The sequence below is a fragment of the Engraulis encrasicolus genome, chromosome 9 (genome assembly GCF_034702125.1).
Source record: "Engraulis encrasicolus isolate BLACKSEA-1 chromosome 9, IST_EnEncr_1.0, whole genome shotgun sequence".
NCBI classification, from domain to species: Eukaryota; Metazoa; Chordata; class Actinopteri; order Clupeiformes; family Engraulidae; genus Engraulis; species Engraulis encrasicolus.
Window position 1 is genome coordinate 5,563,317 of NC_085865.1, and position 22,354 is coordinate 5,585,670.

A 22,354-nucleotide genomic window follows, 5' to 3' on the forward strand; every position below is an offset into this window, starting at 1 on the left:
GACCGGAATTAGATAACAGCCTACTGTATTAGTTAGCCTATAATTCCAATTCAACTCAAACAACATTGTTCTTGTAGATGGACATCAGAAAGTTATTCTCTCGGATATCACAGGGATAAAGCAGCAATACATTATCTCTGCCCATTCTTTTAAAAAAAAAATGCCCAAATTTATTTTTGGTGCCCAATTGTGCCCCTGTATAGTATTGGGTCTACAGACGCCCCTGCTTATCCCAAATATGATCATAACTGGGATGTGCCTTCTATTCGGGATACTGAACTGCGTATAAACAGACTCAGTGTTGAAATAAAGAAACTGTTAATTGCAAATTGACAAACACAGAAACACACATGGTCAGGACACCATCTTATGCGCAGGGGTATGAGTACTCAGCCTCGGATTGGTCACCTGGGGGAAACAGACAGAGTTCATGGTCAGGCATATGCAGGCAGCATCATATAGTATGTGTTGCAGGTATGAATGCATTAAAGGTCCAGTATGTAACATTTTTAGTCCCTTATATAAATGTGCATTTCCTGCTTGTTCTCAACAATTATTTCACACCACCACCATGCATTTAAAGTATTACGATTGTGTACGAAAATGTTTAGTTTTCGGTTAATGAAGGCTGGTCAAGCCTCCAACTTCATGCGCCATCTTGAGCAGGAAGTCATCTTGGACCAATAATTTGTTACTTTGATTGCACCATGTGAGGGTTGAAAAATCTCCCAATTGAATTGCGGGACGGGAAAAACATTCCAGTTTCTAACTCCACAAAAGAAGGCATAAAGAGAGGGTGTAACAAAGTCAAATGTTCTATCAAGAAGCTTCCCTGGCCGAGGTCTGCACTCTCTTGAGAAGCTGTTCGGTTTGTTTTGATAATAATAAACTCCTGGACTATGTGCAAACTTCCAAATGCATCGTTCTGTGAGTACAGACCATATTTGTACTACTGTAGAAGTTGGGTGTCATGGCATGTGAGTTTAGTGTGGTAATTTTGGAGATACTGCCAGGGCCCATTACTGCTTACACTAAGCTATTCGAAATAACTCGGTAACTCGGCTAATGTTTTCGCAAGGTAGAAAACACTTCGAGCGGGCTACTGGATGGATGTCACGGTTGAAATGGCCTAACCGCATGAATAGACAGAGCGATACGCACGATTGAAGAGACTACAGTATGTCCCTTAGCAAAGCATTCAAACATTCCCATTGGCTGTGGTCAGTCATTGGCTGTCGCGGCTTGTCACCGAACCCCATCATAGAAAGTTGAAAGGATTTCAACTTCAAACTGTCGCGCTCGTCGCGCAAATCGCTCTAGTCTCCAGAATCGCTTTTGTCTCGCGACTCAATACAAAGTCAATTACTTCCGTCGCTCGCCTCGCTCTTGTCGTGGTAGGTGTATTTCTGTGGTTAGGGTGAATCTACCCCCAACCATCACTTTAAATAGCCTGGCTCTCGCGAGACCCCTAATGCTTCGTGCATCTTCGTTACACTTCGTGAGCTCGTGAGAGCCAGGTTACACTTTAAAGGGGACTAGGTGTAAAAATACACTCAATCAATGCGCATGGAAGGATAAAAAAACAAATGGCTTCTTCTGTATGATACATGTTTTGGGCATGTCTCGCTCTTAGCTTGTTATGATGTTATAAGCTCTGCTCAGAAACAGCTACAGGTATTGTAGCCCCTCTTCCCAGCAGGGGCAGATCTAGCCAATGAGGTGCCCTAGGCAAAATATGAGAATGGGGCCCTCAAAAGTCATTATTCATACAATTCTGAGTTTTGTCTCATATATATCTTTGATTATTGTACATACTGTAAGTGACAAATTAAGACCAAGCCTACAGCCTTTGTGTGTTTACCATGACTGGTGTGACAGTTGGGGCCCCTTTGGAGGACAGATATGGTCGGGCTGTAGGTTTTCCTAACGGAAAGTCCGTCTCTGCTTCTCGGCCCTGGTCAGTTTCAATACAGTAATGGAAATCTTCCACAGTGACAGTGGGGCTTTAAAACGCCTCCTAGAGGGGTCTCTTACTGGGCTGGTAGTAGTCGTACACCTTGACCAGGGCTGGCTGCAGGTTGCTCACTGGGACATCCTGTTGGACGGCCAGTTTGTAGACGGCAGGTGAACCCTTCTGGACCTGGTGGAAGCACAGAAGGCAACTTCACTGTAGAGGCACACTGCATACAGCACTCACACGATATTCTTATTCTCATATTCTTATTCTCTTATTTGCTATACCATATTTTTATTCTCATATTCTTATGCTCTTCATTTGCTATACCATATTCTTTTAAGTTCCAGGTCAGCCCGGGTCATAGCCCAGCCCATGTCTCTCTCTCTCTCTCTCTCTCTCTCTCTCTCTCTCTCTCTCTCTCTCTCTCTCTCTCTCTCTCTCTCTCTCTCTCTACTGTAAGATGTTCATTATTCTGCCACAACAAAGGTGCAATAAATCCCCTAAAAAGTGGGAATTCACTTTAAATAATGGCACACTTACAAAGCAAACATGATATGTCCACCTGGTGGCAGCACAGACCACAATTTAACTGATATACATTTATGTATAATACATTACTATACAATAGGTGAGACAAACTCTACACACTGTTGAGCATGTGTGTGAGGAATGCTTAGAGATTGTGAGGCTGATTTGTTTGTGTCTCACCTGGGACAGGTAGATCAGAACGTGGTCGTCTTTCTTCTCCACTCTGTCCACCCATTTGATGCCCTTGAGCTGGGAAATGTAATGGAAATATGAAATGGCCATTAGTATCACTCTGGGGGTTGTCCTCACGCAGTTATCTGCCTATAATGATGATATAATTGGTTTATGTCTGTTCTAAGACAACTTGATCCTAAAACATAACATGTCTGGCCATAACCTCTACTCACATGAGACTATTTTAATCCAAACTTAATGTCCCTTAATGCTGCAACAAGCTGCCTTCTGGTACAAAATTATGGTCATCCTTCTCAACCTTTAAGAAGCTTGTGATGACTATTTTCCTGCAACTTTGCTGCACCACCTTACACATCACAATCGTTTCATCCATACATTTGTAGCTTGTTATTCATTATTGAATACATTGCATCTTGTGTTATTTTGCCCATTTTTAAATTTCTGACAATAAATGCTCTAAATGACAATATTTTCATTCAAAATTCAGAGAAAATGTCAGTAGTTTATAGAATGAAACAACAATGTTCATTTTACTGAAACACATGCCAATAAGTGATAAGACCAGAAAAACATACAATTTCGAGTGGGTCTCAATCTTTTCCGCGGCAGTATGTGCCCCCCTAAAAACATGTTGGCCCCTATCCGGCCCCCCTGGTTATTTAGGTCTAGAATCGCCACTGTGTGTAAGCTGCAAGACACTTTCCTCCACAAATAAAATAACGCTTCTCTACTGTACATAGGCTACTCTACACGTACGTATCAAGCATTGGGCATATTGGGGCTAGGCTGCCATCTCTGATTGGCCTTATTTATGTCCTGCATTTTTGTTATTCACTGTGCTGTAAAACCATCTGCTCAATGTAATGTATTAATGCACAGGGATGAAGCACAACTTACCAGTTCGAGCGAGGCGGGGTCAGGAGTGAAGCCAGAGAGCATGGTGACATCAACAATGGCCATGTTGGTGCTCTCCTGGGCGCCATGGTAACTGAACAAGACACAGGTGACAAGTTAAAGCAACAGTAGGTCATTTTCCATCTCTGGTGACGGCTCTAGAGACAGATGACATATTAATGCAATAGTGGAAAGGTATTGACCTTATAGCACATTCAATGACAAAATATTATTTTACACTACTGTAAAATGAAGGCTAAATGAAGACTCGTGAGCTGAACATAGCTGTGTACAGGGACACGTACAGGACGGTGATCTCCACATTGAGGATCTGTGCTGTGGCCTTGTTGCACTCTCCCTCAGTCCGCGGCTTGGCCTGAGCTGTGACAGCCAAGGTGGTCTTGTCACTGGGAGTTGGGATGTTGTAGAAAAGAGCCACCTGTCACAGAAAAAGCAGTTTGAAACTATAGAACGATTTTTAGTAGAAATCGGAATATGGAATTTCCTTCTTTGACTTTAAATTATTATATAATAATTCTATTTTTTGTTACGGGTACGAAAACTCAATGTTACATTTTGAGTCAGACTCACTCTGGTTGATATGCTTTTCATACTTTATTGAGTTTCTTTTTTTTACATTTCAAAACTCTTACTGGACACAGGAATGCACTGCACACAGGAACTAAAGCTTCCACACAGTGGCAGACTGACCCCAATAGAGGTGCAAGCGGAGCCCTTGGCCTCTATGCTGTACTTCCCAGGAAGCTCCAGCAACGCCCCCTCCTGGTACAGCAGGGCATTGAGCTGGTTCACCTCAAACTGCTGTTTGGCGCCACCTGGTGCCTGCACTGTGACAGTGCTGGAGTCTTGTGGGCTGAAGACCGCAGTGGCATACAAGGCCAGAGCCTGCAGTGCCACCACTGTGTCCTGACAGACAGACAGACAGACAACACACACACACACACACACACACACACACACACACACACACACACACACACACACACACGCATACACTTTAAATCCTTTATTTACAGCGGCTCTGGCCTCATTGGTCATAATGCAATGTAATGCAGTTGTACCTCTTTTTAATGTATGTTCTCTACATGTCTTCTGTTGTCCAGTCTTGCACTTTAAATGTCTGTATTGTCCTGTATTGTATCTGTATGTACTGTCTATGTCTATACTGTCTATGCCCATACCTAAGTATGTCTATGTCTGCATGGGAAAGTAAGAAACGTACTTTCAAATTCTTTGTATGACCAGTGCATGAACTGTAAAGAAATTGACAATAAAACTTGACTTGACTTGTAATGTAATGTAACAATGGCTGTTGAAAGCTATTGAGGAAGGGGCACCTGTGTGGAAGTAAAGCCTCCGTATGGATTCTGCTGCTTCACCAGCCAGCTGACGATCCTGCTGGCGTCACCCAGGTCTGCAGTGGTCAGCGTGGGTTTGGTGAGGACGGCTAACAGCACATAAGAGCTGGTCTCCACCGCCAGGGAATCAGGCAGCTCTGAGGAGGATGGAGACCAATGTAGCACAGTGCCTGAAGAAGAAAGACAAGTCAAGTCGGTTTTAGTGTCATTTCATACTCAATATACACTGTATTTAGTGTGGTGTGAAAGATCATTATACCCTGAACAACTGGTGAGTGACATGCACACATACTGCCACTGTAGGGTAATATGTAACTGGTAGGTATGTCAGTGAGGATATTAAGGGGCGTACACACACATCGCTGCTATTTACTTCTCGCTTGCTCGCCTACTCGCCTCTCTTTCATGAAACGTTCACTGAAAGTTCCCACAGCTTTAACTGCCAATGAACAGGCGAGAAGTACCGAACTCTGCCTTCCAATTGATTACTCGCTTACTCGCCTCGCTCCAGGATAAAATATTTTAAACTCGGGATCCGTCCACATCGCATTGCTTGTACAGTACTCGCCTACATGCCTGCTAGTCTCGCTGGAACACATTGACATTCTATTGAGTTCATTCGCTGAGCGAGTAACTAGCAGCGACGTGTGTGTACGGCCCTTGAGTCATCCAGATCATGTAATGCAAACACCATAGCTGTTAGCCACTGGATGTCTTTGAGCTGGAGAGACTTTTCGTCTCTTATCCAAATGACTTCATCATAACGTCTTAATTAGTGTTGGGCAAGTTACTCAAAAACTGTAATGCATTACTGATTACATGTTAATGTATTTTTAAAAAAATCCCTTACACTACAATATTACTTTATTTAAAATGTAAGGCATTACACTACTTTTGAATTATTTTAGTTACTTTTGCCAAAAGAACTAGGCCTCAATATGGATCTGGCAATATATTACAGTGGAAATAAAGCTCACGAGTCATGACTTTTTCACCCCCCAATCCAGTAGGTGTTTTTGGCAGCATGCAGACTAAAAACTACCAGGTTCAGGAATAGCTTCTTTCTGACCCACCACACTGAATACCACTGAGATCCAGGTAATGCATCTGTAACTTAAAGGGACACTGTGCAGGAAATGGTTCAAAAAGGTACTACAACTATGCTGCTCATTGAAATTGGGCTGCCTATTGCCAAATTTGATCTTCACATGAAAGTTTAGTAAGTAATAAACAAATATTTTCTAGTATGGTCCAAGCACAGTCATTTTTGCAGCTAAAAATTGCTATTTTTGGAAATTCAAAATGGCGGACCATGGAGAAGAGCCCCCTTTTCATGTATGAAAAGTGCAATTTTTCCAGTCATAATGAATACTTAGAATTTGATGCTGGTGGTAAGTATTCATGAAAAAGGTAAATTAGTGAATGGGCAGCATGAATTCTGGAAATAAACAACTAAAAATCTCACACAGTGTCCCTTTAAGTACAAATGTAGTTATTTAGCATTGTAACTAAGTAAATATTAAGCTTACAGATTTTTGCCCTGTAATGCCTTACATTACTGCATTACAGAAAAAAAAAATGCTTTACAGTATATAATTACTTTTGTAATGCATTACTGCCCAACACTGGTCTTAACTACTAACATTCCATCCACATTGCCAATAACTTTTCAAGTTTCTTGGATGAGCAACAAAAATGTCTTTCAAGGTCAAATAAGAAGTCCAATGATCTATACCTTAATAACGCATATGATGAAATTAGCAACTGGTAAAATAGTGATACAGTATGAACAAGACAGACGCATTTGCCACACGCACACACACAGGGTATTTCTCAAAACCTAGAGCGCACACTTCCAAGCTTATCAGCCTGATTAATTACTCACGCCCAGTGATTGGATACTCTTTGGTAAACTTTGGTGAAGTATCCAATCACGAGGTGTGACTAATAAAGAGTATCCAATCACTGGGCGTGACTAATTAGGCTGAATACACTTGGAAGTGTGCGCACTAAGTTTTGAGAAATGCCCACACACACGCACACACTGGACAATTAGACTGCCTGTGCAGTCGCCTTCGACTGCTTAAGGTGTATCCCCGAAACGCGACGCTTCCAGTCCCCAATCATTCCTACCACTCCCGTCCACCTTTTCATGAACGTTTATGATAAATACAAAATATAAAATAAATATATTTAATATCTATACATAGATCAATGACGTGCATAGGCTTAAAACCAAATGACTATTGTGAAAATGAAGGAAAAAATGGGGCAAATGGTAACACTGTTTTAATGGTTCACTATTACAGTGGATATATCACATTATAGGGATGCACGATGTCAAAAATTTCGGCCGATACCGATATCCGATTGTGATATTGCGGTTTTGGCCGATGACCGATATTAACCGATACCGATGTTTTTCTTTCTTTTAAAAAAAAAAAAAGAGATGACAATGATGCAAACAATCAGAATTTTTGAATGTCGTCTTATTTCCAAAAACACTTTTTAACTCCCTGTGATAATCAGATAAAAAATAGAGACAAAATAGAAGACAAACAGTGAAAGTCATCGTCAAGTCCATTCTTTTAGAACCGTAACATATAAAAAAAAAAACATCGACGTTAACATCGGCCCAGTTTTACCCATCAGACCGATGTCCGATGTGTTGAATATCGGCCGATATCGGCCGATACCGATACATCTGGCCGATACATCGTGCATCCCTACCACATTAGGTACAGTGTAATAACCAGTGTAACAATATTTAATACCACGTCATACCAGTGTGACACCATGTACCAATTTTGTACTTATATCATGTAGGCTATTTGTGTGTAAAGGGTAATTACATGGTATTGCATATTTGTACACTGGTATTACACTAGTATTACATGGTATTACATATTGTTACACTGGTTATTACACTGTACCTGGTATTGCCTATTTTTGCACTGGTATTACACTAGTATTACATATTGTTACACTGGTTATTACACTGTAGGCCTACCTGATATGGTAGATTCACTGAAATGGTGAACCATTAAATTAAGGAGTTACCGGGCAAATCAATCCACCCAGTCAGAAGTTATGGGCCAAATAAAAATTCCACCATTTTGAAAGTGTTGACCTCCAAACTCGAATCAGTTCATGAACCTACCCTGCAGCATTCACACACCAAATCTGGGACAAATCCATCCACCCGGTCAGAAGTAATGGGCCAAACAAAAATTCGGCCATCTTGAATTCGGCCATCTTGAAATTGTTGACCTCCAAACTCGAATCAGTTCATGAACCTACCCTAGAACATTCACACACCAAATCTGGGACAAATCCATCCACCCGGTCAGACGTTATGGACCAAACAAAAATTCGGCCATCTTGAATTCGGCCATCTTGAAAGTGTTAACCTCCAAACTGTAATCAGTTCATGAACCCACCCTAGAGCATTCACACACCAAATCTGGGACAAATCCATCCACCCGGTCAGAAGAAATGGGCCAAACAAAAATTCGGCCATCTTGAATTCGGCCATCTTGAAATTGTTGACCTCCAAACTCGAATCAGTTCATGAACCTACCCTAGAACATTCACACACCAAATCTGGGACAAATCCATCCACCCGGTCAGAAGTTATGGACCAAACAAAAATTCGGCCATCTTGAATTCGGCCATCTTGAACGTGTTAATCTCCAAACTCTAATCAGTTCATGAACCTGCCCTAGAGCATTCACACACCAAATCTGGGACAAATCCATCCACCCGGTCAGAAGTAATGGGCCAAACAAAAATTCGGCCATCTTGAATTCGGCCATCTTGAAATTGTTGACCTCCAAACTCGAATCAGTTCATGAACCTACCATAGAACATTCACACACCAAATCTGGGACAAATCCATCCACCCGGTCAGAAGTTATGGACCAAACAAAAATTCGGCCATCTTGAATTCGGCCATCTTGAAATTGTTTACCTTCAAACTCGAATCAGTTCATGAACCTGCCCTAGAGCATTCACACACCAAATCTGGGACAAATCCAAACATCCGTTCAAAAGTTATCGCGTTAACACGAAAGACCTTACGCGGCGGACGCGGCGGCGGCGGTGCACGCAAAACCATTACATCCCCGACGCTCCGCGTTTCGGGGATATAATTAGGTTCAGTCCAGTTAATGCCTCTTACCGCCACTAGAGGTCGCTACAGTGTCCAGGTGTTTGAGCAGCTGAGCTCTGATCTCTTCTTCTCCTGCCAGACTGAAGGTGTAGGCCAGCAGGGCAGTGGAGTACATGTTGGACAGATCACTAACGGACGACTTCAGGAAACTCATGGTGGTCTCCTAAAACACACAAACAGTCAGTAGAGGTTGTTAGTCTTTGAAAATACAGCCAATCTGGTCTACTTCAAGAAGACTGATACTACTGTATGTAAAATCACCACAGCTAAAATTAGAATAAAATGTCAAAACAATTGAAGATGGATTTAAGATGGATTATCTCAAGAAAAACAGAACCATGAGTTTCCTTACGGGTACAGGTATGTCCAGTTCCAGCATTGATGCTGTGATGTAAGCAGTAATGGTGATGTCACTATTTACTCCTCCCTATGGAAAGCAGAAGAAACATGATGTAAGTAAAGCCATGGCAAAAAACCATCCATATTAATTCCGACAAAAAATCATCAATAAATGCAAACCCCATAGTAACTTAATTATGCCTTGCTTATCCCATATTTGTCAAACATAAGTGGCTTGCACATGTTTTTGTCAGTCACTTAAAGGGGAAATCCTGTGTGAAACAGCTTAAATAGTGTTAAACCATGATGCTGAATGCTAACCTTTTCCACATACCTCACCTCCGTACATCCCCTGCATTCAGAATTCCATCGCTCGTTAGCCGATGCTAACATTTATTTGTTGTGGGTCTGTCGGCACTGAAGTAGCATCGTCATCTCTATTTTCCATCCATTTACGAGTCTCAAAGTTACTCAATACTTCATACTACCGGGTGAAAACCAGCCTCTCCACTCATGCCTGCAGTTCACTTAGGGGGCGCTGTCGAGAGAGCGACGCCCATTCATTTCGAATGCAGTCTGAACTCCATTGGCGCCCCTAGAGTGCAGTACTACCCGGAAATGTGGCAAGTGGAGAGTGTTTTTCAATCGGTGTAAAATGGGCCTGTATCTAAACTAACTGTGCACTCCCAAAGTTCTCTATGCCTCAGTTTACATGTCAACAACCCTGCGACTCTACGGAATGAAGTATTGAGTAACTTTGAGCCTCGTAAATGGATGAAAAATAGAGATAACGATGCTACTTTGGTGCCGGCAGACCCACAACAAAAACAAATGTTAGCATCGGCTAACTAGCGCTAGAATTCTGAATGCAGAGGACGTATGGACATGAGGTATGTGGAAAATGTTAGCGCGCCGTTCAGCATCCTGGTTTAACAATATTTAAGCCATTTCACACTCAGTTCCCCTTCAAGGACAGTCTAATGCAGTGTTTCTGAACTGGTGGGTCGCGGAGGGGTCATAGGTGGGTCGCGGAGCCTTTTCCTGCAACAATTTACAACTTTTATTTTGATAGGCTAGTGAACTCCGTGTCATCTGTCGTCATAGATACAATCTGAATGTTTATGCGAGATAGATAGCGTGCAACCAGTCACTCGAGTCTTGGTTACATTTTGAGAATTGCATTGAATTGACTTGAACGCAAAAAAAAATTGGGTCGCGACCGAATGAGAGTGGAAAATGGTGGGTCCCAAGACTGTTCCAGTTGAGAACCACTGATCTAATGGTGGTAGAAGCAGTGCTCCGCAGCGCTGCTCCCCGACCCCAACTCGGAAGGACGGGCAAACGGAGCTGGACTCCGGCTCCCCCACCTTTAGGGTTCATCACCACTTCTTCAAATATAATTGTTACGATTTTTTTCCAATGATAACAACAAAAAATAAACACTGAGTAGAAGTACCTTCATCCGGTTGTTGAAGAGATCCCCTTGCATATGGAAAACTCCGGACGGCCTGAGTCTATTCCTGAGCCAAGTCTCAGCAGATTTTAGAACCTCTGGGTCAATGTAGGTGAAGGACTTGGCTTTTCCAAAAGATCTCATCACAAACGCAGTTAGCCTAAAGGAACCCAGAAAAACAACAATGTTGCATATTCCAAATAGCAAGCTGGAGGAGAACAGCAAAGAGCAGTAACAGTATCAAGGGCCTTTATTATGAAATTGTTGTGGTCCACGCCACTCACCATGTGTTCCCGTCTCCTTTGCCAAACGTGCTGTAGCCCCCATCACGGTGTCTGTAGTTCAGCTGTCGCTGGTATCCTGTTGGTTACAGTTGTACAGGAGACGAAAACATTCTACCACGTATAGCAGTGTTTCCCTACCTTTTTTGTTTCGTGTACCCCCTAAGCATTTTCATTGTGCCATGAGTACCCCTGAGTCAAGTTCTGTATCGCTTTCTCCATGTCAATGAAACTAAGCTACATACATTTGTTGAAATTACATTTTTCCAAGTACCCCCTGCAGTGTACACGTACACGTACCCCTGGTTGGGAAACACTGACCTATAGTATACTGTATCAGAGTGCAGCTAAACAAATTACTTGATAGCCTCCCTTTATAAGACTGACACAACAATGTCATAACTATGACATAACACATGAATTACATAATGAATTGTTTCATGAATTCTCATGCGTTAAATTATGTCACGTCTTGTTGTCAGCCTGACATTGTTTGGGATGTCTTTGTTATGACAACTTGGCATTCACCAAGATGACAAAGGCTGCCCATGCCTGTGTCATGACAATTTGCCAAGACCACTAGTTGGGAAGGGTCTATGCCATGTCAACCAGAGCCATACAGTGAACAGAGTCAGGCGATATCCGTTGTGTCCTAAGGCCGACTTCCTCATTAGCAAAATTAGCTGTTTTAGCTTCTCAGAACTGCTCAGCGTTGCGAATGGTAGTTCCTAGTAGTGGGCGTAGCACACAGCAAATGCAATGCGATGCAATGCAGGGAATATGACAAGACTTGCTGTTCGTAGTAATAACTTCAGATAAACATCACAGGTGCTAAAAGTGTTGTGATTATCACCACAGAGACAGTTGATAGTTTACATATTTATGGTGATTACCCTGCAGTATAGTTCGTTAGTCCTTGTTTTTGGCTGTTAATGTGGTGGTTCTATGTTGAGTCTATGGGAAGACAGCTGCTTTAGGCACTCTCTTATCTCGCTGAAAGGCAGGGCTGCAATTTAATTCCTGGTCCTCCAATCGCGTAACTCTGTTCACTGTATGGCTCTGATGTCAACTTGACATTTAACGAAAACGTTGTTTAAGTACTCTGTACTTGCTTGAAATTCCTCCTTGTAAGTCGCTTTGCTCAAACTGTACATACACATCAAGATGTTCGCGTTCGCTGAACGTGTCTGGGAGCATTGCGAGTCCGGGAGGTTCGGGAGGTTCGCCTTTCACACTGCACAGTCAACGTCCACGTTTTATCAACGGGCAGCAGCCATTCATTTTCAATGGAAGCCGCTCATTGAACGCGGACGTCTGCGCAGGAAAATCGAGTTCTATTTTCAAGGAGCATCGCGGACATGTCCGGTCGGGCCGAACATGCGCTGCGCTTACACGGTGTGCAAGGCATGATCTGTTTTCATGTATTCTAACCGTTTCGGACTGATAACCGACACGTGCAGTGGACGTCCGCGCTTGCTGTGTGTATGCACCGAAAGGCGTCTGTTAAGGGGACACTGTGCAGGAAATGGTCAAAAAAGGTACTGCAACTATGCTGCTCATTGAAACTGGGTTGCCTATTGCCAAATTGGACCTTTTCATGAAATTTGACTAAGTAATAAACTAATATTTTCTAGTATGGTCCAAGTGCAGTCATTTTTGCAGCTAAAAATGTCTATTTCTAGAAATTCAAAATGGCAGACCACGGAGAAGATCCCCCATTTTCCATGTATGAAAAGTGCAATTTTCCAGTCATAATGAACACTTAGAATTTGATGGTGGTGGTAAGTATTCATGAAAAAGGTAACATTAGTGAATAGGCAGCATGAATTCTGGAAATAAACAACTAAAAATCTCACACAGTGTACCTTTAAATGTAGTGTAATGTAAATGTAAAAGTATAATGAAACATGTCCAGGTAAAATAGCACCAGGTTAACAAGGTTTCACTGCATGACACCCTGGGACCACCAGGTGGAAATGTGCTAATGTAGGGGCCTACCATAATCAGAGGCGGACTTTCCATGAGGCAAACCTAGGCAATTGCCTAGGGCCCCCGATCAAATCGGTCCTCCAAAGGGGCCCCAATAGTCACACCAGTTGCGGTAAACACACACAAAAAAGTCGGCTTGATCTCAATTTTGTCACTTATGTAAAGTAATCGACGATCGATATGAGACAAAACACTTATATTGCACCAAAATACAGAAGTCTATGTCTATATAATGACTTATGAGGGCCCCATGTTTACATTTCGCCTAGGGCCCCAAAATGGCTAGATCCGCCCCTGTCCATAATGATAAAAGTGACCCACTGACCACTCTTGAGGAAGTTGGTGGCCTTCTCTCTGATGTCTGTGGTGAGCCGGCCAGTGTTGTGCAGGTACTGCAGGATGTAGATGTTTGGGGACAGGATGGCCATGTTCTGCTCTCCACAGCCATACGGCATCTTCAGGAGACCCTCCATGTTCTTTAGGGCGCGACCCAAGATGTCTCCTGCAGGGACACAGATGAGGATGAGGATGATGCGGATTATTAGTAGGCTATTATTTATTCTTCCTGTATCAGACATTGTGAACGTAAAACACTGATTCTTGAAAGTTTGGCAAAAACATGTCCCTGCAGTAAAATATTAATTCTGTTGAAAATCAACTAAATTTTCACAAACAAAATGAACCCAGGTAGTGGCCAAGGGGTCTGTCACACGAATACACAGTTGTTTGAAATATTTAAGTGTAATTTTGTTACTTTTCATGGCTATAAACCTGTCCACACCCTGTAAAAACGCCTGTCCCAAGGACTGGCATCATCATTTCAATTGACTTAAAATACAAAAATCACTAACAGAATTGAACAATATCACCATGATGTGGAAGACCATATTAAAGTGGTTCTACAGATGTGCACATAGTGGATGTAAAACAATATTTACTATTATTTACTGATTGCTCAAAATGTGTCCAGCATATTGGTCACCACCGTCAGATTTTTTCTAAAAGACAATAAAATCAGGTATGCACAAGGTAATTTTCATTACTGAGGACCACTTTTCAAACCTTTAGCTCTACTGCCTACTTCACCATCACTGAAGCTCCTGTAAGTTTATTATTTTGTCCTCAATTTGTTAATTTGTTTGGACACTGGTACTGTCCCAACCATAAACTGTCAACACCGTCGGGGGTTTTAATAGTATTGTATTACATTAATGTTAATAAATATATTTTTTTTTCAGAAAAGGTATGAAGCACCCAAGAAACAGAGCGAAAATGAAATGGCTAATGTGAACAAACAATGCATAATATTTAAAAGAGTGTTTTTTTGTCTCACACCGTCAGATGTCACCACCGTCAGATTTTGTTCTGCTCATCATGTTGTTCCATATTTTACTAAATTGTGCTGGTTAATGAAACATTACTAGGCATGTTAGTAATAATTGTGATCCAAAATGATACTCTAGCCACCACTGAGGTGCATTTGGAGGTTTTTTTGTCAGAAAACCTGACGGTGGTGACATCTGATGGAGTTCACCAAAAAACACATGTTTTATGTGTTTTTGACATGTTTTAAGAATATGCATACAATAAGTATCTACAGTTATGTTGAATTGTTAAAGTAATTCACTTTAATACAGTAGACATGTGTTTTTACTTCTAATTCTGTCTGCCGCTGTTGACAAAACAAGAAAGAGCCCATTTTATGAAAAATGTTAAACATGGGGAGCTTGGCCAATGCATTCACTGCACAGCCAAGACCTACATCTATGATAATACACCTCTATATTTTGTATTTGAACAACTTAAAAGCTGTTTTTACCACATTTTCAACAACCAGTGGCTTCCTTCCTAGATAATCTAACTAATGAAGTAAAAACACATGCTCATACTGTGCACACACAAAAATAAAGTGTTTATGCAAGATGCCATTGACTTGAGAGGGCTATTTATTTTGCTAAATGCAGGTACTAATTAGGCCACTTTCACCACTCTCAGATTACTGTCACCACCGTCAGTTCTTAAGTCACCACCGTAAGAAGGAGTTTTGGACATTTTAAAGGAATGTGCTTACAACATTTTCCTTAGGAGTTGTTGAAATATCAATAGTAATAGCCAATTTAAGCCTACACGAATATTTGTGAAATTACAAAAAATTGTTTGTTCTATTTAGGCGTTAAGTAAGCATCGTATGACGGTACATATTTTAAAATTAGAACACATGAAACAGTATTAAAATAGAACAAAAGTGAATTTTCAACATTTAAAGGCATATGTGTGAACCAAAAAATACACATAATCACTTAAAAACTCCAGATACATATGCAACCAAATCAATACAATTTTAATAACTTTTAATTGTGTCTGACGGTGTTGACAAAAAACAAGGTATGATCAGAGAAAAGCCTGATTTCTGAAAAAAATACATAATGGGGAGATTGGCCTTGTGCATTTCTGAAAAGCCAAGACCTTAGTCTACGACACTGGTTCTTAACCTTTTTTCTTGAAGCACCCCCTAAACTGCTCAAGACATGCCGTGCACCCCCAAGCCAAACGTCTATACGTGTATACGCACAAAAAAAATATTTAAGTGAATAATTGCAATGATTCTTGCTTTAGTCATTAATCAATTCTTCAATGACTTTATATTGGGTCCAAAACATGCTTAAATTTGTTCTTGATTTGGCCTAATTATGAGGTTTAGAATCAGAATTTTGGTCACAACCTCAACACAAACAAAATTCCGTGCACCCCCTGAAATCTCTGGCGCACCCCCAGGGGGTGCCCGCACCCCAGGTTAAGAACCACTGGTCTACGAGGATATACCATATAATTTTGTAATTCACTTTGTTTTTTTCTGTCAACATTACAACCTGTTTTAGCCACTTTCTCAAGAATCAGTGAAAAGTGAAAGCCCGATTGGGAAACTACAATTCCCATTGTTATTGTGACACAGCACTCCACAGCATACAAGTGTTCACTGCACACAACTAAATAGCGTTAATGCCTCACCCGTGCAAGGGGACAGCCCCCAATGGCAGCCCAAGGTGCTCAGGGTACATCAGTCATGGAGGAGGATGGGGGAGAGTACTGGTTAATTACTCCCCCCACCAACCTGACGGGTCAGGAGTCGAACCGGCAACCTTTGGGCTACAAGTCTGACGCCCTAACCGCTTACCCATGTCTGCTAGAGGTGTGTCGTTCATGAACGAGCCGGTTCTTTTGAACGGCTCCCTGAAGTGAACGATGGGAACTGGATCACAGCTGGGGGAGCCACTCGACCGTTATTACGTTAATTTTTCTTACAATTCAAGCACATGACCTCGACCAGAGTAATTAAATTTGGGAAAAAACACAATTGTTTGCCTCAAAGAGAGGCAAAAACGGTCTTTAGAAGCAGGAGAATAATCAGTTGTTGTTTGGACAAAATTACCTTGAGGTGGAGTCAAAATATTACATTCTTAACACTGAATAAATCATAATTTGAACAGTTTTTTGAACGGCTCTTTGAAAGGAACGAGCCACTTAGATCCGGATCCCGACAAAATAGCCATAAATCCCATCTCTAATGTCTGCCCCTTATCAGTCAGTTATTACATGTTGCAGGCTTTATTACATGTGTTGGGGACTTGTGTAAGTGGGTTTCTTGTGACAGTGTCGGAAGTTGTTACATTATCAGGAAATGAATACATTAACAGGTTCTGCAAGTGTCTAAAAACGTGTCGCCTCTTCCCCATATACGTGTGTGTGTGTGTGTGTGTGTATGTGTGTGTGTGTGAGAGGAGAACCTCATGTCTGTACTTTGTGTGCGTGTATGTGTGTTGGACATAAGACATAGCACATGATGCCAAAGACGAATTTCCCTTGCGACAAATACAAAAATCTTAAAGGGATAGGTCGGTATTTTGCATTTGGGGCCTTAATTATGGTGTATCATACACTGAGCTACCCACCTGTGTCACTTTTGTTTGATTTGAAGCCTTCCGTGAAATTTTGGGTTTGCACGATATCCACAATCCACCATACAACGGGAGTCAGTGGGGCAGGGACATTAAATCCGTTGTACACGCATAAACAGTATTTTCTTATTTTGTTTAGAATGATACAATTACGTTGCCGTCTCATTTGAAAGTTTAAATCTCCCGGGTTGAGAGATCAAATGAAACGTCTGTATAGACCTGAGGTGCCACGTCAACCATCAAAATCTCACGGAAGGCTTCAAATCAAACAGTTTATGACCAGTGTAAATCAGCTCAGTGTATGATACACCATAATTAAGGCCCCAAATGCAAAATACCGACCTATCCCTTTAAATCTTGAGAGAGAGAAGAGAGAGAGAGAGAGATCAGATCTGTGGTACCCAGCACAGAGATGGAAGCGCGTGCCGATCCCTTGATGACATCTGCTGGTAGTTTCAGCTCCACTTCCTCTGATAGAGCGCCCCCTGTTTGGATGAAGATAATAATAAAACAAAATGATAAACAAATGATGATATTACATACAGTAGGTCACAGTATATTTGCGTTATACAAAGCGTTTACAATTGTGTGTATGATTAACTATAACCACACGAATAGACCAAGCGCGACGTGATTGAACCGACAGAGAATCGCTTCTGCGCAGCAAGAGCGATACGAGCGATTGAAGAAACTACAGTATGTCCGTTAAGAGCAGAGGGCAAAGCATTTGAACATTCCCATTGGCTGTGGTCACTGACCTCTATACAGTCATTGGCTGTCGCGGCTGTTCGCCAAACTGCGTCATAGAATATAGCCAGGATTTCAACTTCAAACTGTCATTCTCGGCGTGCGAATCGCCTCTAGTCTCCAGAATTGCTTTTGTCGCGCAACTCAATACAAAGTCAATTACTTCCGTCGCTTACCTCGCTCTTGTCGCGGCCTGTGTATTTGTGCGGTAATGCTGAAATATGAAATTCATAGGACTATGTGGATTGGACAAAATAAATATGTCAAAATAATAATACCAAATGATATATACGTGATGAGAGTTTCTACTGAAATTATAAACAGGATTTGTGCATGTATTGGTCATACGTGTATATAGTGTAAAACCTGAATAAACCTGAAATATCAACGTCATAAGACTGCATAGGATGTAATGAAGATTGCTGGTGGAAAGCAAAAATATATTCACCCTTTGGACATAGGAGCCAGTTGAAACTCTCCGTTTTCTCTGTTCCTTCAGCCTTAAATGACAAAAACATGAACTGATCATTAAACGAGTAAACAGTAGTTAGTGTTATGCTTATGCTTACTTGATTGTAGCTCTTCAAAACTTCATATTGTATATTGCTAATGCTAACTGATGATGATGAGGAATGTGTAGGCCTACCTGGGTGTGTGTACTTAGCCTGGTCCTGACCATCCCATAATACTACCATTTCATTTCGTATTCATGTAGTGCGGAGCGAAGTCTCTTGGCGGAAGTACGTAGGAAGGTGCGCGAGGCTAGTGTGTACTAGCCCTGTGCTAATGTAGGCCTACATTAAAAAAGACTAAAGCTAGTGAAACAAAGGAAATACACACTCCGCACTTCTAACTTAACAATCTGGTGCAACCGAGCAGGACTTTATCATAAATAGAAAATAAAAAGAATCTGGTGCCACACGTATGTCTATTTTTTGTTATTTTTTTTTTTCAGTGCATTCAGGTTAATGCGTCTGAGTGCACTGAAAAGACTAAAGCTACTTTGCATCTTCACTTATTCTTATTTCCTGTATGCTACAGTATGATTAGGTCCTCGATTGTAAGTCACTTCGGATAAGAGTTTGCCACATGTAATGGACCTACCTTGACCAGCAGAGGGCGTGTGACTATGTCAATGCGGCCCCTCTCAGGCACTGTCACCAACTCATTGCCACACAGGATCTGGGAGGAGGTAGCCTCTGCAGCCACAGTAATGTTCATCAATCCTGCCAGACACACAACATACAGTACAGTACTGTATACTTACTACTTACTTACTGATGACTGCACTTCACCAGCACCTGGAACCTGGCTGTGCATAGGAGTTTCAGATCTTTGAACATAACGTGAAGTATTTCTAAGGGGGTTTACACACTAGGGCGGTAAAGCGTTGTGTGACGGACGCAATTTTTACCGGCGTCTTTGAAAATACATGGAAACATATCTGTCCTTACACCTAAGCCTGTCACGATATTCAATAAGTCAATAAATTGTACGATAACTTTTTTCAAAAACGATCACTTTTCTGGCCCCAATAAGTTACGACAAGTTATTTGCGTGATGTTTTGTTTTCCCTCTCTCCCTTTCTCTACCGTAGCCTTAAGACTAGATACTGATGGCCCGTTATAGGTCAAGGCAGCGCAATGACGCTTAAATGTTGATGTAATTTTAAGTTTCAGTGCAGTTCTGGTTGAAAAAAGGTGCATTGATCTGGCTACTTGCGTCTTTGAAATAGAACGCTGGTGTTCCCGCGCATAGCAAGTCTCTACAAAGAATCAGCGCTAGAGACACTAGGAGCGCAAGCGCATCTGAAACGTTCCTCAGATAGGGCTTTCAGGCCGACCAGAACGGAGCTGGAGCCGGTGCCCGCACCAGTTACGTTCAGCACTAAAGTGCTTATCTGCGAACCGCCCGTGTTCATACCGGGCTCTGAACTTTTCCCGCACGTGACTGCGTTACCCGGATGAACCTGCTGACGGGCACGCTGTCGTCACGGTTCGCGGAGAAAAACCTAGTATTTTGCGGTTCGCATTGCGAACCAACTTTCCGGTTCGCGAACGCAAATATCTGTGGCGTGAACACGACGGCCGGTTCGCGATTAGGTGCGGGAACGGGCTCCAGCACGGTTCTCAGTCGGCCTGAACGCGCTAAGAGAGGGGAATGAACAGCTCCGACACGAAGGCAAGTGTTCATTCTGAATCATGCAGCAACCCAATATCCACGACGAAGACATGTTTGTGCAAACATGAAATAGTGGTACCGTCGCGCCAAACTTGCTCTGAGGCTGTTCTTTTAAACCTCGCCAAGTTTCCCCTATTATTTCAATGCGCCTCCAACCCCGACGTTCGTTGTCTGTTCTTTTAGTGATTTTCGCTATATTTGTTGTTTATATGACCTAACAATATGAGTAGGCAGTCCGCAAGCAAATCAGGAAGATCGGATTTGTGGATTTAAATCAGTCACACGAGGAGAATTAGAACGGTTTAGCGCGCTAGAGGGGAGATGCTTAAGTATCTAAACAGAGGCATGGCTGTAGTTTACTCATAAGAATCAATGTATCGGAGTTCATATAGGACTTTAAAATGCACAGAATTGCAACTTGTTCCAGTCGAGGGTATCGGGGAGGGAGAGAGAGAGAGAGAGAGGGAGAGAGAGAGAGAGAGAGCGCTGCCTGCAACTGGAACTTGTGCGTCTATTCATGCTCTTCTGCTTTTTGCTGATGTCGTCAATCTTAATTATTTAAACCTCTGAGGGTGCTGGCCCAAATGTTAAATTCAATGTTTCAAGAAGGAGACCGCACCTTGCATAGCAGTGTTTTTTATTGCACATTATATTGTTTGAAAATGGCGAGAAAGACAATATTATCGATTATCGCCAATAATTTCTTGCCCAACTTATCGTCTGGCAAAATTTGTTATCGTGACAGGCCTACTTAAGGCTCAGTTATGCTTCCTACTTGTGCCACAAGAGTGAGCTTGACGCAGCCATGATGCAGTTAATTCTTGTTTATGCCCTGTTTTGAAGCACGGTCTGCGCGATGCCATTCCACGCTGAAACTGCCTTCAATACAAAGAGTAAACTAGACGTGTCGGTTGTTTTTTTAGCATCACAGACTCGACGAGAATGAAAATGAAACATTAAATCTTTATATCACGTGCATGTTTGATCGCACTGGCAGCCACAGTAGTAGTTTGGAACAAAGAAGTGGCTCATTTGTCGAGGACGAAGCGGAATGTTTCCTCGACCTCGGAACCACTGTTCAACTGTCCAAATAACTTCAGCGTCGTAACTTGCAAGCGCATGTGTTGTCTTCGGTTCGTGTAAATAAATCAAACAACAAAGCACGGGCAACTTATTTAATGAAGAGCTCACAGTCCGTAGACCGACGAAGGTTAGAACAAGGAAGTAGCGCTTGTTCTCGACTCGAGGACAGAGCAGGCTGGTCGAGAGGACCAATCAGAGACCTATTTTCGCACTTCACGCCGTCGCTCCCTGCGTCGAGACACAATTTTGGGGAGGTGCCCCAGAGTACCTGCGTGATGGGGGGGGGCTTCACTACGTTAACTGCGCGGCTCACTGCATCATGATGCAGTGACGCTGATCTCGAGGCATAAACCACCCTTTACACCCCAACCGGCGGTAGTCGGGCGTCAGCGGCAAAGTAGCATGAATGGCAAAGTAGCACGCTAGCTTTGGGTGTGGGGGGATTTCCTGCGCCGCTGACACCGACTACCGCCAGTTGGTGTGTATGGACAAATATGTTTCGATGTACTTTCACCGACGCCGGTAAAAATTGCGTCTGTCACGCAACGCTTTACCGCCCTAGTTTGTAAACCCCCTTAAAAATACTTCACATTATGTTCAAAGATCTGAAACTCCTATGCACAGCCAGGTTCCAGGTGCTGGTGAAGTGCAGTCATCAGTAATCCACAGTAAACAAGAAGCATCACCGTACACTGGTGGACTTGATTTTGCTGCTTTTATTTAGAGTTAGGTGAACTTCACATGATGTGTTTTATGTCGATTATATCTTATGTCTGCTATTGTTCTGTGGTGTGCTCCCGATAGCCTACATGAGAAAAATGGTAAAACTGTATTTTCATGTTAGCTTGTAAAACATGCCTAAATGTCTGTCTAAGGGATTTATAACACAGACCAAAATAAACCATTTGTTAGCCAACACATTTCTTGCAGTTCTTGCACCAATGAGGACTTAATTGTTGATATTATGGTAAGAAGGACCTAGCAGGCCCTTGTTGATATTATGGTAAGAAGGACCTAGCAGGCCCTTGTTGATATTATTGTGAGAAGGACCTACTGTACTAGCAGGCCCTTGTTTTTGAGTAATTAGCAGGGGTGCACATAACTTTTTTAGGGCGTTACTCATATGCGCACCAGCAAATATGTTTTGGTACGCACCTCATCCGCGGTTTAAAAAAAAAAAAAAAGCAAAGTCCACTGTCCG

General features: G+C 42.2%; 1 protein-coding gene across 1 annotated transcript in view; it reads right to left on the minus strand.

Moving 5' to 3' along the window:
* Positions 1 to 232: 232 nt before the first annotated feature.
* The window catches only part of LOC134455398 (alpha-2-macroglobulin-like), a 33,119-nt gene continuing 10,997 nt past the window's right edge, over positions 233 to 22,354 (minus strand). The window contains exons 9-23 of the mRNA XM_063206419.1: positions 18,994 to 19,115; positions 18,338 to 18,389; positions 17,544 to 17,627; positions 13,512 to 13,688; positions 11,201 to 11,276; positions 10,920 to 11,076; positions 9,477 to 9,551; positions 9,134 to 9,287; positions 4,933 to 5,123; positions 4,286 to 4,501; positions 3,880 to 4,013; positions 3,578 to 3,668; positions 2,666 to 2,734; positions 2,035 to 2,140; positions 233 to 408 (exon numbers count right to left, since the gene is read on the minus strand). Of these exons, the coding sequence (XP_063062489.1) occupies positions 368 to 408; positions 2,035 to 2,140; positions 2,666 to 2,734; positions 3,578 to 3,668; positions 3,880 to 4,013; positions 4,286 to 4,501; positions 4,933 to 5,123; positions 9,134 to 9,287; positions 9,477 to 9,551; positions 10,920 to 11,076; positions 11,201 to 11,276; positions 13,512 to 13,688; positions 17,544 to 17,627; positions 18,338 to 18,389; positions 18,994 to 19,115 (1,745 nt within the window). The 3' untranslated portion in view covers positions 233 to 367. The remainder of the gene's footprint in view (positions 409 to 2,034; positions 2,141 to 2,665; positions 2,735 to 3,577; positions 3,669 to 3,879; positions 4,014 to 4,285; positions 4,502 to 4,932; positions 5,124 to 9,133; positions 9,288 to 9,476; positions 9,552 to 10,919; positions 11,077 to 11,200; positions 11,277 to 13,511; positions 13,689 to 17,543; positions 17,628 to 18,337; positions 18,390 to 18,993; positions 19,116 to 22,354) is intronic.